This window comes from Capsicum annuum, chromosome 2 (assembly GCF_002878395.1).
Source record: "Capsicum annuum cultivar UCD-10X-F1 chromosome 2, UCD10Xv1.1, whole genome shotgun sequence".
Classification (NCBI taxonomy): domain Eukaryota; kingdom Viridiplantae; phylum Streptophyta; class Magnoliopsida; order Solanales; family Solanaceae; genus Capsicum; species Capsicum annuum.
Window position 1 is genome coordinate 149,910,335 of NC_061112.1, and position 12,738 is coordinate 149,923,072.

Below are 12,738 nucleotides of genomic sequence, written 5' to 3' on the forward strand. Positions count from 1 at the left end.
CATAATACTACACCTATTACTTAATACTATATTTTTTGCTGCTGTAAAATATCTTGGCACGATAAATCTGCTGCATTTAACATTTAAAGGGATTGAAACGGAACTTTAGGCGTTAGGGACACGACTGTATACATAGGACGACTTCGATGCCTAATACAAAGAACCAAAATAAAGAGTAGGATGTAATGTAAGTGAACTCCGCTTTCTAACGAAGTTAAAATGTAGGTCAAATCCTGCCACCACATTTAAGGGAAATGGAAATGAATGTACTGCAAAAGGATTTACATTCTCTCTGTACTGAGATATTTCAGTCCGACACCACAAAATGGTAGAAGACTCAGATACACAGAGAGCACCAAAATTGGTGAGTTTGAGGTGATAATTATGTCTGATATAACTGTTGCCATCTCACTGGCTACGGCGACAAGGGGATTTTAACCACTCAGCAAGCTGTGTCACCTATATTGAAAGCCATGAAGGCTGAATTTGGACTTTGTCGAGTTCTCGTCTTTGTAGATGTTTTACTCATGCAGCATCAAAAACACGGCAACAGCTCAACCTCATTGGGAAATCTGACTTCTCATTACTTTCAGTACAGCCTTCAACATCTCTAAAAACTGCTCAATGGTTTCAATTTGAGTATCAACGGCATCAAAAGTACTTGTGCAGTCCTGGTTGTACGTGCATTACACCAAAAGTTTCATGTAGGGCAATTAGCTGTTGATGTCAGTTTAGAAATTCAAATTACATTATTTAAGTTAAAATACCAACATCTATGGCATCTTCAAGAGCCTTCTTCCTTGCCCTGGTGTTCGCAATTTCAAGAGCTCTGCTTCTTGCCAAAAGAATCTGCAGGTCAACATAATTGTCAGCCTAGATCAAAGAAAAAACTAAATCGGTGACTGGTGTAAATGTCGTCAACACGCAGAATTTAACATCAATACCAGCTTTCCACGGAACATGTCCCTCTTGAGAAGCAGATAAGAAACATTCAATATCTCCGCTTTCTGCAATACTGGAAATTTTTAGCAATAATCCAAGCAACCATGTAAAAGAGAAGTAACCTGAAGCTACTAAAGGCACTGCACAATGCTGATAGAACTTGCTGACATGCCCGGAACTCGAATTCCCTACCTGTCTTATTGCGTAGAAAGCAGTTGAATTTCCCGTCGGTAAGCACCTACATAACATCCCAGCAGGTTGCCAGAACGATTCATGGATATCAGAAAGCTCAACCTGATCAAATGCCACGGCTTTTAAGATGTCAGAATCATCAGCAAGTTCCTTGAACAGTCTGCAGCTGTGATGAGGAAATCAGGATCAGAAGCAACATAGTCTGCAAGATAACCACAAGAGATATGCAGACACCTTTTACTAGAACACTTTCGATGTTGTAAAACGGAAGAATCGTAAACGCCCATAAGAAGCATGTTGGGTCATATTAGGCGGAAGTTGATAGACATACGTGATGATACGTCAGCTTCGACAGGAACCCAATTTCAAAGGTAATCACACAGAAAGGGTATTTAATCACATCAAAAGAATAGAAAAGGACATAGAAGTCAAGGTAAATAATGTCATCAGTTACCTAGAATTAAGAAACCTAGGGAAATAAGAAAGAGAAGAATATGATACTTACACTGATAAAGTCCGGGCAAGATTTCCAGCTCCATCAGGTGACGCGGCAACGTGATACATAACGTTTTTCAACACATCGTAGTTCAAATCTGTTATCTTAGATTGTCTCTTCCGCTTCATAATTGCTGAAATAAATTCAAGCGAGTCAATGCATCAACCTTTTTTGATTCTTTTTATTGCAAGAGAGTAACAGAAGATGAAGTTCCATGAAATCCAGCTACTGCTTTTTATTCAGCTATTGCTTCCATGAAATCCAACCAAGTACCCCCCTGATTGGCTGCAGGCTGCAGCCCAGGAGAACAAGACAAAATTCAAGAATTCCAAAAGGCTTAGTTTAAGGATACAAGCCCATTATGTGGAATTACAAGGTCGAGCAAAATAAGATAAGGGAGACATTTTTTAGAAAACTGCAAAACTTTGTCTACTAGAACCTTCATTTTCACCACTATTTCGACTTTCACCACCACAACTGGCCCTATAAATGTGATGATTCCAACTATACTGAGTATCATACACCTAAGAATTATTTTAGGGATCTTCGACCCTAATCCATTATTCAGATAACTATAGTTTTGATAACTATAACATGCTGGATCGTCGAACTATGTTGTGGTAACTTGTTGTGGCAGGTTTCTAATTTTTTGAAAATAGAATACAAGCTGTTACTTTCTTACAAAAAAAAAAAAAAAAGGAACTTTCTAGTGCACTCAAAAGTCACTTATTTCAGCATCACTTCACACCATAACCAGTAATCCAGCATCCAAGTATCATACGAAAAATAAAGAATATTAAAGCTCACTAATGAATAGCTTAACGAGTTTGGGAATAAATGAAAAGCGGAACTTGTTAAAGGAATAATCTCAATCTGAGCAAGATCAATCAACACTCACGTCATCTAGATTACAAGAATGTAGAATCAAGATGGAGAAAGCTTCATTTTAATTAATGAAGGAGAACGGCCAAATTTCTCTCTACCTCACCTCCGAGGTAGTGGTATGGACTGTGTCCATTCTACCCTCCCAGACCCCACTTAATGTAACAAATAGTCCAAGTCTAACTAGCGCGCCCAAATAGAGTGCCATTTTTACAAAGGATTCAAATAGTCAGGTCTCTGGTTCAAATCCAACAAAAACATTAGGTAAGTTCTTCCCATCTGCCCTAGCCTAGGTGGATAGAGTTACCCGGTACCTGTTATTTGTGAGAGGCGACAGGTATCCTGCTGAATTAGTGAGGCGCATGCAAACTGGCCTGAACATCACGGTTATCAAAAAAAATAAAAAAGATTCAAACAGCCAACCCTTAAACTAGTCTACGATTCCATGCACAGTCTACATTCCATCTTAGATAAACTAAAAATCAACAGAAACCAAAACTGAAAACCCAAAAATAAAGAAAATGAAACTTCTAGGGTTAATCAACAAAGAAAAATTAACGCAACCAGAAACCAAAACTTAAGCTTTAATAAATCTATATGATATACCCAGTTTTTAATACTTTATGCCATTAACGAAAACCCAATTGAAAAAAATCAACCGAATTGGAGTAGCGAACACATAATTGCAAGAAAAGGCACAAGGGCAGCAAAATTAATTGATCCAAACAGTGTACAGATTAAGAAACTCAAGAATTAATAGAGACCCATAACAATAGAGGAAAATGAAAGGACAAATATCTCAAATACCTATGTCGACGGTAGATGGCGTAGATGACGGCGGAGACAGACGGGGGAGATGATACGAAGATGACGTGGCTAACTACGACTCAGTGTTCTCAGCCTTTTCACTTTCTGTTCTGCTTCTAATGACACAGCAAATAGGTTTTTCTTTTAAAAATAGGATAATACCACGAAAACACCTCAAGTTTAATCAAATTTTCAGTACCCTGTACTTTTTTAATTGAAATTAATTTTCCCAGATTTTTTTAAAATAGAATTAATCCTCTTCAAAATATATACCCAATTTTTTCTATGGAAAGTATAATACACGCACCGTTTCTTCTCCATTTTATCACTTTTCAACATTTTTTTTACAATTACAACCATATTAAATATTCCAAATGATTCCATTGAATTTATGAAGAAAGTTTTTTCAAATAATTGAATAGAATCTTTCATTAATTTTTCATTGAAACTCGGAAGATTCAATTAGTGAGTTCCATTAATGGAAGATTCAATGAAACTCGCTAATTGAAAACTCAATGGAACATTCAATTTCCATTAATGGAACTCGAAAGATTCGAAAAATTCATTAATGAAACTCGAAAGATTCAGAAAATTTAATTTCATGATTCAATTTTCATTGATAGAACTCGGAAGATTCGAAAAATTCATTAATGAAACTCGAAAGATTCAGAAAATTTAATTTCATGTATGAAGTTATTCAATCTTCCGTTAATGGAACTCGGAAGATTCAATTTCCATTAATGGAACTCGGAATTAAATTAGCGAACTTTCGAGTTTGAATCTTCCGAATTATTCATTGAGTTTCAATTAGCGAGTTTCATTAAATTATAACCATTAAGGAATTTTTCGAGTTCCATACATGAAATTTAATTCGAAATCTTTCCATTAATTATAACCATTAATCTTTCCGAATTATAATTCCGAGTTCGAATCCATTTATAATTTCGAGTTCAAATTATAAATGGAACTCGAAAGATTCAGAAAAATCTTTCCATTAATTATAACCATTAATCTTTTCATTAATTCGGAAAGATTCCGAGTTCCATATATGAAATTTTATTTTCATGATTTTTAGAGTTCCATTAAAAAGAAAGAAGAATGAAAAAATAAATAAAAATATAAAACTTTAAATAATTATTAAATTAAGGGGTTGTTTGGCAAAAAAAAGAGTTTTAAAACGTTTTTAACACTGTTCACGCGCTCAATGCGCGTGAATCACACGCAATGTGCCAAGTGGCAGATATATGCCATTAAAATTCGGGAAAAAAAAGTCTGGGATAATAAGAACCCCGCAAAGTTCAGTATGCTCAACTGGTAATTCGGTCAAACTTCAAATATTTTCGTAGGTATTATCCCTTAAAAATATATGTAAGTTTAAAATCAAATCTCTGACTAATTAAAATTGTTTTTAAATATAAAAAATTCATTATTTTAGGAAATATATTAAAACAGTGATAATGGTAAATTGGGAATAAAAATAAATGAATTATCTCTTAATTTTTCAAATTGAATAAGTAAAACTAGATAATATATTTTACAGTATATAATAGATAAGTAAAAATTGACGGGAAATACTACTCAAATATTCTTCTTTTATCGTTTTCGAAAGGGACATTGTACTCCACCCTATATTTAATAAGGTAAAAGTTCGATCATTAATTATTTATTCAGATCAAACACGGATAGGTTTAGATAACGATCTTAAGTTGAATGGAAAGGAAAATAAAGATTTATTAAGAATAGTTGTAATTCAACGAGCTCTGAATAGATGATTTATGGATATAATTAGTCATTTGTTTACGATTAATCTCCTTCGAATCTTATCGGCTGGAACTATTTAAACGTAATAAGTTTATTCTACAAGTATGCTCTCGTTGATTTAAATCTTTTTTTTTATTCTTTTTATGTTGATCTTAATATTAAACTCGACTAAACTGTCATGGTTGAGTTGTTAATTCAATAAGTATAGCTTATTAATTAAAATAAGTAGTTAGAATTTCGATAATTAGTTAGAAGGCTTTTGGGAGAGTGGAAGCAAAGACTGGGATTAGAAGTAATTAAATGAAGTGCAAGGACCGGGATTATACCACGTCACAGTTAAAAGCAACTGCCAGGAGAGAGAAGAGGCATTAATCAAATTAGTATTTTCTTCATGTTCTCCTCTCTCTCTCCTCTAACAGAAATTCATGCATTATTTGCTCACTCTTCTTCTTCTCCTTCTCATTCTCTTATATCAATTACAGATTGGAGCTCTATCCATGGCGATTCACAATTTTAGTTTATTTTTTCTGTTAGATACCTGTAATTTCAGTTAGATTCCGTTAGGTTTGAATATAGAAAATTGTTGTCCTAAGATTGTTGAATTTCGCTGAGTTTAATTGAATTTCGTTGAGTTTTAGTTACGTAATCGAGGTCAGCTCCTGACAATTGGTATCAGAGACGCGATTTGTGCGAACCTGTGGGTTGTAGACATAACTGAAGGTATTCGTTCTACGGTTGTAGAGGATCGGGTAGCTCGACATGAAGAAATTTCGGCTGAGCTAGTGAACCAGCAACACGAGCTTCGTAACAGTCAAACATGGATACAAGGAACATTGGAACCACTCGGAGATGGATTGCTTCCTTTTCCAGCGCAGGAGAATAGAAACAACAGGGGAAACATGGTTCCCATATCACCTCCTAAATGGGAACTGCCTAGCTTTGACGGATAGGAGCCTAAGGTATGGAATTCAAAAATGTGAGAGGTACTTCAGTTTGTATAGAACTATTGAATAACAAAAACTAAAAGCAACAACTCTTTATTTAAATGGAGTTTCAAAAATTTGGTATCACTCGTTAGTATTGAGTAGAGGAGTGATAAGATGGCCTGAATTTAAGGAGGAACTATGCAATAAGTTTAGTGTGGAACCATTGGAAGATGTAGTAGAAGAGTTCAATAAACTGTCTCAAACGGGATCTGTAAATGAGTTGCTGGTAGAGTTTGAAGAATTGAAAGCCCAAATGTTGATGAGGAATCCTAATTTGAGTGAGTCTCATTTTTTATGTAGCTTTGTAGGAGCATTGAAGGAAGAGATTAGGTATGGGGTTAAACTGCTTAAACCTACTACTCTTAAGCTTGCAATAGAACAAGTTAGGCTTCAAGAGAAGGCTATTGAAGCAGTGCAATGGAAGAACAAAGGATCCTACAAAAACTCTGTTGTGATAGGAGGGTCTCAAACGAGTATTATGACACCTAAAACTACTATCAATCCACCTGGTAAGACTAGTGCATTCAGACTAACTCCTGAAGTGTATGAGTATAGGAAGGCTAATCACCTGTGTTTTAGTGTGGAGATAAATTTGCACCAGGTCACATATGTAAGAAGAAACAGCTCAATTGTCTAGTGGGAGAGGTTGTACCTGCGATAGAGATTAATGAAGAGCCCTCTGAATTAATACCGGAAGAGGAGATTGAGCAGGAAGTTTAAGAAGTTGTGTGCTTAAGTGCACTAATGAGGAAACAGATGTGTCAATTCTATACTAGCGAAAGGAATTGTAAAGAACAGAAACTTGGTAGTGCTTGTGGATTCTGGAGCACCCATAGTTTCATTGATGAGCATACTGTGAAGGAAACTGGTAACCATTCTAGTTATTGTTCTCCAGTTAGAGTCACTGTGGCTGATTGCAACTATGTAATGTATACATTCAACTCTAAGGGGTCTACTTGGAAGGTGCAGGGCAAAACATTTCAAGAGGACTTGATCATGATTCCTCTAGGAGCTTGTGATATAGTGCTGGGTAATGACTGGATGAAGAAAAATAATCCCACCAAATTTGATCATGAAAAGAATAGTGTAATTATTAGAAGGAAAAAAAAATAAGGTAGTTGTAATAACCCAGATCTTTTAATGAGGGATAAAGGGGTAATTTGATCATATATTTATTATTAATTAAAAGGATTTAAAAAGAGTGGGTCATACCCACTCTCTTGTTCAGTTTTTTTTTACGTTCCGTTTATTGCTGAAAAGAAAAACAAGAAACTTAGGTGAAATTTGGGAGAGTTGAAAGGTGAAAATAAAGATTTGGAGTCACTGTTGGCGGCTGTCTAAACAATTAATATTACAGTAGCACATTCGAGTACTATTTTGAGGGTACAGTAGCATGCACGGTACAGTAGCATGCACGGGAAAACTAGGTAGTGAATTCTTTATGTTGTTAAGGATTGAACCAATGATGGTCCAAATAAACTCCAATCACTGGAGTAATGATTAAATTGCATTTTTTTAATGAATAAGGTTGACTCCAATCATTGGAGTAATGATTAAATTGCATTTTTTTTAATGAATAAGGTTGTAGTCAAATTCTGTGGATGAATTCATGGGTTATTGAGACTAGATTATTCCGGAGTAATTATTATTTTTTATTCATGCACGAGATCTATATTATTTTTTTACTCATAATTCATGGTTTAAGGCGTGAGATATTAAGACTTGGCCCTAAACTTAAAAGTTAAGGATATGGAGACTTAGCCCGAACAAAATAATTGATATTGTTATTTAATATTTTGTTTAGATTGATCCTATTGGTCGTTGTTGGTTGATGTTCTACACATTGCAAGATTTGGGAATTTATTATTAGCGAGGTAAGTGAGACTTTAAAGGTTTGATGCTTGCTTTTCAAATCTGATTTATAAAAATTATATTTTTCTGCCTAGTCTATATGTTGGGACAAGCGTGAACTTGGTAGAATTGGTGGTATCTGACTGGCTGTGGATAGATAATTTGTGAGGTGTCGTGAGAACTACTTAGTGGTGATGGGTGAGGTGATGTTGGGGCGTTGAATATATTTTCTTCGTTGCCGTTATAGTCTCTAGGGGCATACATAGCTGTCGTAACATGTTAGGGGCATTATTTATGCTGCCGTAATATGTTAGGGGATTGTACATGCTGCCGTAGTAAACTTTTGGGGCATTATATATGTTGCGTGGACTTGTCAGGGTGTTAGGTTGATCACCTTCTCTGCCGTTTATGACAAGTCGTGAGAGTTGATTGAGTTGAGTTACAGAGTGGTTTTTGAACTTCCGTTTGCATCTTGTTGAGCATTACCTTATAAGAGACACTGTGTGCATATAATTTATGTATTTTGGTTGTGCCTTGTATTTTCTAACACTTGTTCCAGGGGTATTAAAGTAGCGAGTCGAGGATCTTACTGGGTTATATTTATATATAGCTCACTCCTTACTTGCATATCTGCAGATACGGTTGCGGAGAGAGACTTGTGGCTGACGATCTTTACTTGTGGACTCTGTTACTGAGGTGAACCTTTGCATTATTCATGGAGGCTGTCATCCAGCTTTAGTCATTTTAGATTATATTCCTTTTCATTAGGTTTGTATGCTCGAACGCTGAACTCATGTAACTTGTTTATATGCTCCATGGTCTAGTGTGGGGTTTGGGGTAGAGATTTGTAATCTAAACCACTGTTGTTTTCGAAAATCGTTATGCGATATCTTGTTAAACAATTACCTTGCAATAATGGTTATTCCATGCATTTGAAGTTGCTTATGTTTTTATCTCAGTGACTATAGCCATTGTGAATGTATGGGGAATTGGTTCTCCTAAAAAGTGGTGTTAGCGGGAACCAGTCACGCCTAGAGGTGAATTTGGGACATGATAGTAGTTTTGCAGGGCATTGCTGAAAAGGGTGGTCTGAGCATGATTTTTGGGAGTTCAATGGGAAAGGTGCTTAAAAAAGGACAAACCATCATGGCTCACTTGTTTTTAGTACAAGATAGTATCTGCAGTGATCAAGCAGCAACAGATGATTATATTCAACAGTTGTTGGGGCAGTATGCATATGTTTTTCATGAACCCAAGTCCTTACCCCCGTAAGGTCATTAGACCATGTTATACCCCTCAAACCTGGAACAACACCAGTCAGTTTGAGACCTTACCTGTACAGTTACTATCAGAAGGATAAACTGGAGAGACAAGTCAAAGAAATGCTAGATCATGGCATTATCAAACAAAGGCAGTCCCCTTTTTCCTCTCCAGCTCTACTAGCCAAGAAGAAGGATAACACTTGGAGGTTTTGTATAAATTACATAGGATTAAATAAAATCACCATTAAAGACAAGTGTCCTATTCCAATTGTAGATGATCTACTAGATGAGTTGCATGGTTCAATTATTTTTTCAAAGGTAGGTCTCGGGGCTGGATATCATCAGATAAGGGTGAAGATGAAGGATGTGCACAAGACTGCTTTTAGATCTTATGAAGGCCACTACGAGTTAAAGTTCATGCCATTTGGGCTGACTAATGCACTAGCAACATTTCAAGCTTTAATGAATCACTAGCTTTAATGCAGAGACAACAACTAGGTTTAATGCAGAGACAACAAATATTGCAGTTATTGAAGGACAACTTGTATAAGGCTCAAGAGAGAATGAAGTTTTATGCAGACAAGAGAAAATCTGACACAGTGTTTCAGGTAGGTGACATGATTTATCTCAAACTTCAATCTTACAGGAAAACTTCTGTGAAGTTAAGTTCCAAGTGCTATGGCCCTTATAGAGTCTTAGCTAAAGTTGGTATGTGGCTTACAAATTAGCTTTGCCACCTACTTCTAGAGTACATCCCGTATTTCATGTGTCCCTTTTGAAGAAGAAGATAGCTCAAACTATTCTACCTGCAACTAGTGAGGATGGACAATTTTTGGTGCAATATGTTGCTGTCCTACAGAGAAAAATGGTGAAGCATAATAATATGGCTAAGGTAAAAGTGCTTATTCAGTAGTCAAACCTCCCTCCCGAGGATGCGACTTGGGAAGAGCACAATTTCCTGACTTTGTTATCAATCCTTGAGGACAAGGATATGTTTGAGTGGGGGGTATTGTCATGGCTGAGTTGTTAATTCAATAAGTATAGCTGATTAATTCAAATGGTAGTTAGAATCTCGATAATTAGTTAGAAGGCTTTTGGGTGAGTGAAAGCAACGACTGAGATTAGAACTAATTAAATGAAGTGCAAGCACCCAGATTATGTCACGTCAACACACTTAAGCCATAGTTAAAAGCAATTGCTAGGAGAGAGAAGAGGCATTAATCAAATTAGTATTTTCTTCATGCTCTCTTCTCTTTCTCTTCTAACAGAAATTCATTCATTCTTTGCTCACTCTTCTTCTTCTCCTTTTAATTCTCTTCTATCAATTACAGGTTGGAGCTCTATTCATGCCGATTCACAATTTCATTAATTTTTTTCTTTTAAGTACCTGTAATTTCAATTAGATTCTGTTAAGTTTGAATATAGAAAATTACCCCAAAAATTGTTGTCCTGAGACTGTTGAATTTCATTGAGTTCAATTGAATTTCGTTGAGTTTTAGTTACGTAATCGAGATCAACTCTTGACATAAATATGTTTAAATTTTAGCTTAACTCAATCCATCATAATTTTCAATTAAAGCTTGACTTGGATCGATCAAACTTGAAATTTTGAGTTTTTTATGTCATGCACCGCAATTTAAAAATGCTAACCCTTAAATTCATGTAATGAGTAAATTGGTAATTAATATTTTCCTTTGTTACTAATTTTAGTTCATTATACAATAATTTTTTTGGTAGCACAAAAACAAACAATAAAAAGACGATTAGGACTCGACTCGTTCAGACTTGACTTAATTTGGTATTGTGACAAGTATTCATGAGTTTGATTCGACTCGATGCTTATGCCGATTTCTAGTAGAATAGTAAAGGAAAGTAAAATGTTTTGTCAATTTTAAGCTTACGATAGAGGGATAAATATACCCTCGAACTATCATAGATGTTATGCGGATATTTATCGTTATACTTTGGGTATGTATATATCTTGTCGTCAATCTTTTAGGTTGAATATACTTTTTACGCAAACCGTGGGACACGTGGCATCATCCTATATGTTTACCTGTTTTTTATTTATTTTACAAAAAAAGATATATACCCCCAAATTGTCATGAATGATACGCATATATCCTTTTTTATAATTTGGGTATGTATATACTTTTGTCGTTTATCTTTTCGGTTGTATAGAGTCCTTAAAGTGAAACAACGAGCGATTTCACCACAAAGACGAATCCTCACCGAATTAGTAATAAAATCATAGCTAATTTCAGACATGGCACAATATATAATTTATGAAATTAAAATGATAAAAATAAAAAATTAAATCGAATTTGGCATTAAGAACCAAAATTTAGAGCTTGAATAGAGAGAGAAAAAAGGATTAAGGGAGAAGAAAAAAGGACAATGAAGAGGTTTCTCAATTATCATTTGAACGATGCCTCTTGAATGGGGTTTTTATTTCGAATCTAGGGTTGAGTTTTTTATTTTAGATACTAAGTTTGAGGAATGGATAGTTGAGTGGGTTAGTTTATTTTGGATAAAATAAATAAAAAATGAATAAATGTCTAGGATGGCGTCATGTGTTCCGTCATTTGGGCAAAGGGAATATACAATCCAAAAGATCGATGGCAAGAGTACATATCCAAACGCATGTCATTTATAATAGTTTGGAGATATATTTGTTGCTTTATTTTGTTGTAAAATAAATAAAAATTGGGTTAAATGTCTAGGATGATGTCATGTGGCCTGCTATTTTGGTGAAGGATATATACAATCTAAAAAATTGACGACAAGGATATATGCATATCCAATATATAACAAAGAATATATGTGTCTTCGAATATTTATCTCTTTTCCGTTAAATTTATAATAAATTTACAATAAAAATTAACCTTGATGATTGATAACTTCACACTGGTATGATCCCATTGATTTTTGCATGATGCTTAAAAATTATTTAACCTTGCTTTAAAATCACAACAAGTCACTAAATAATTTTGTTTTATAACCAAAATGTCATTTAATTTTACTCGTGCAGCTACTCAAAGAAAGAACTGTTTTTAGTAAATGATTCATGTAGCAAATGTTCGTGTGGTTGAATCAACAGGGGATGTAGCTCAAATGGTAGAGCGCTCGCTTTGCATGCGAGAGGCACGGGGTTCGATCCCCCGCATCTCCATTGCAATTTTAGTGTTTTTCCCTTTTTAGCAAATTAAAAGGATACTCTAGGTAAATATTTTTATATGTAAGTTGTTGTGTGGAAATTCATTTTAATTTAAAATTTTTGGAGATGTAATTGTCTTTGCTTATTATACTTTTTGTAAATGAGAGAATATAAAATTTTATTTAAAATTTTATAACAATGAAGTTGAAATCAGATTTGGAACAACTCTTCAGTTTTTATAATTAAATATTATTTTTGAGATAAAGTGAAAAATGATTTAAAAAAAAAAAAATCATGACCAAACTAGGAAAAAGGTACCTCTGAAGTTGGTCAATGAAAGAGGTAAAAAGATTGTTTTCGATAGATGATCAAAAAGTTATGCATACTAAAAAATCTATTATA

General features: G+C 34.7%; 1 protein-coding gene, 1 long non-coding RNA gene and 1 other non-coding gene across 4 annotated transcripts; 2 read left to right on the forward strand and 1 right to left on the reverse strand.

Moving 5' to 3' along the window:
* Positions 1-183: 183 nt before the first annotated feature.
* On the reverse strand, positions 184-3,508 carry LOC107860506. Of its 2 annotated transcripts, none has more exons than XM_016705887.2 (6): positions 3,320-3,508; positions 1,640-1,763; positions 1,135-1,300; positions 945-1,007; positions 772-849; positions 184-671 (listed from the first exon to the last, which is right to left on the reverse strand). In XM_016705887.2, exons 2-6 carry the CDS (start codon positions 1,756-1,758, stop codon positions 561-563), a joined length of 537 nt encoding a protein of 178 aa, XP_016561373.1. In that variant the 5' UTR covers positions 1,759-1,763; positions 3,320-3,508; the 3' UTR covers positions 184-560. The 2 variants fall into 2 exon arrangements, with proteins under 2 accessions (XP_016561373.1, XP_047263482.1); XM_047407526.1 differs by lacking the exon at positions 3,320-3,508 and adding an exon at positions 2,827-3,311.
* Positions 3,509-5,442: 1,934 nt separating this feature from the next.
* LOC124896117 lies at positions 5,443-8,819 on the forward strand. Its single transcript, XR_007052588.1, has 2 exons — positions 5,443-6,039; positions 8,554-8,819. It is a non-coding gene; the product is annotated as an uncharacterized LOC124896117 (long non-coding RNA).
* A 3,459-nt stretch (positions 8,820-12,278) lies between these two features.
* Positions 12,279-12,351, forward strand: TRNAA-UGC. Its single transcript has one exon. It is a non-coding gene; the product is annotated as a tRNA-Ala (tRNA).
* Positions 12,352-12,738: the final 387 nt, after the last annotated feature.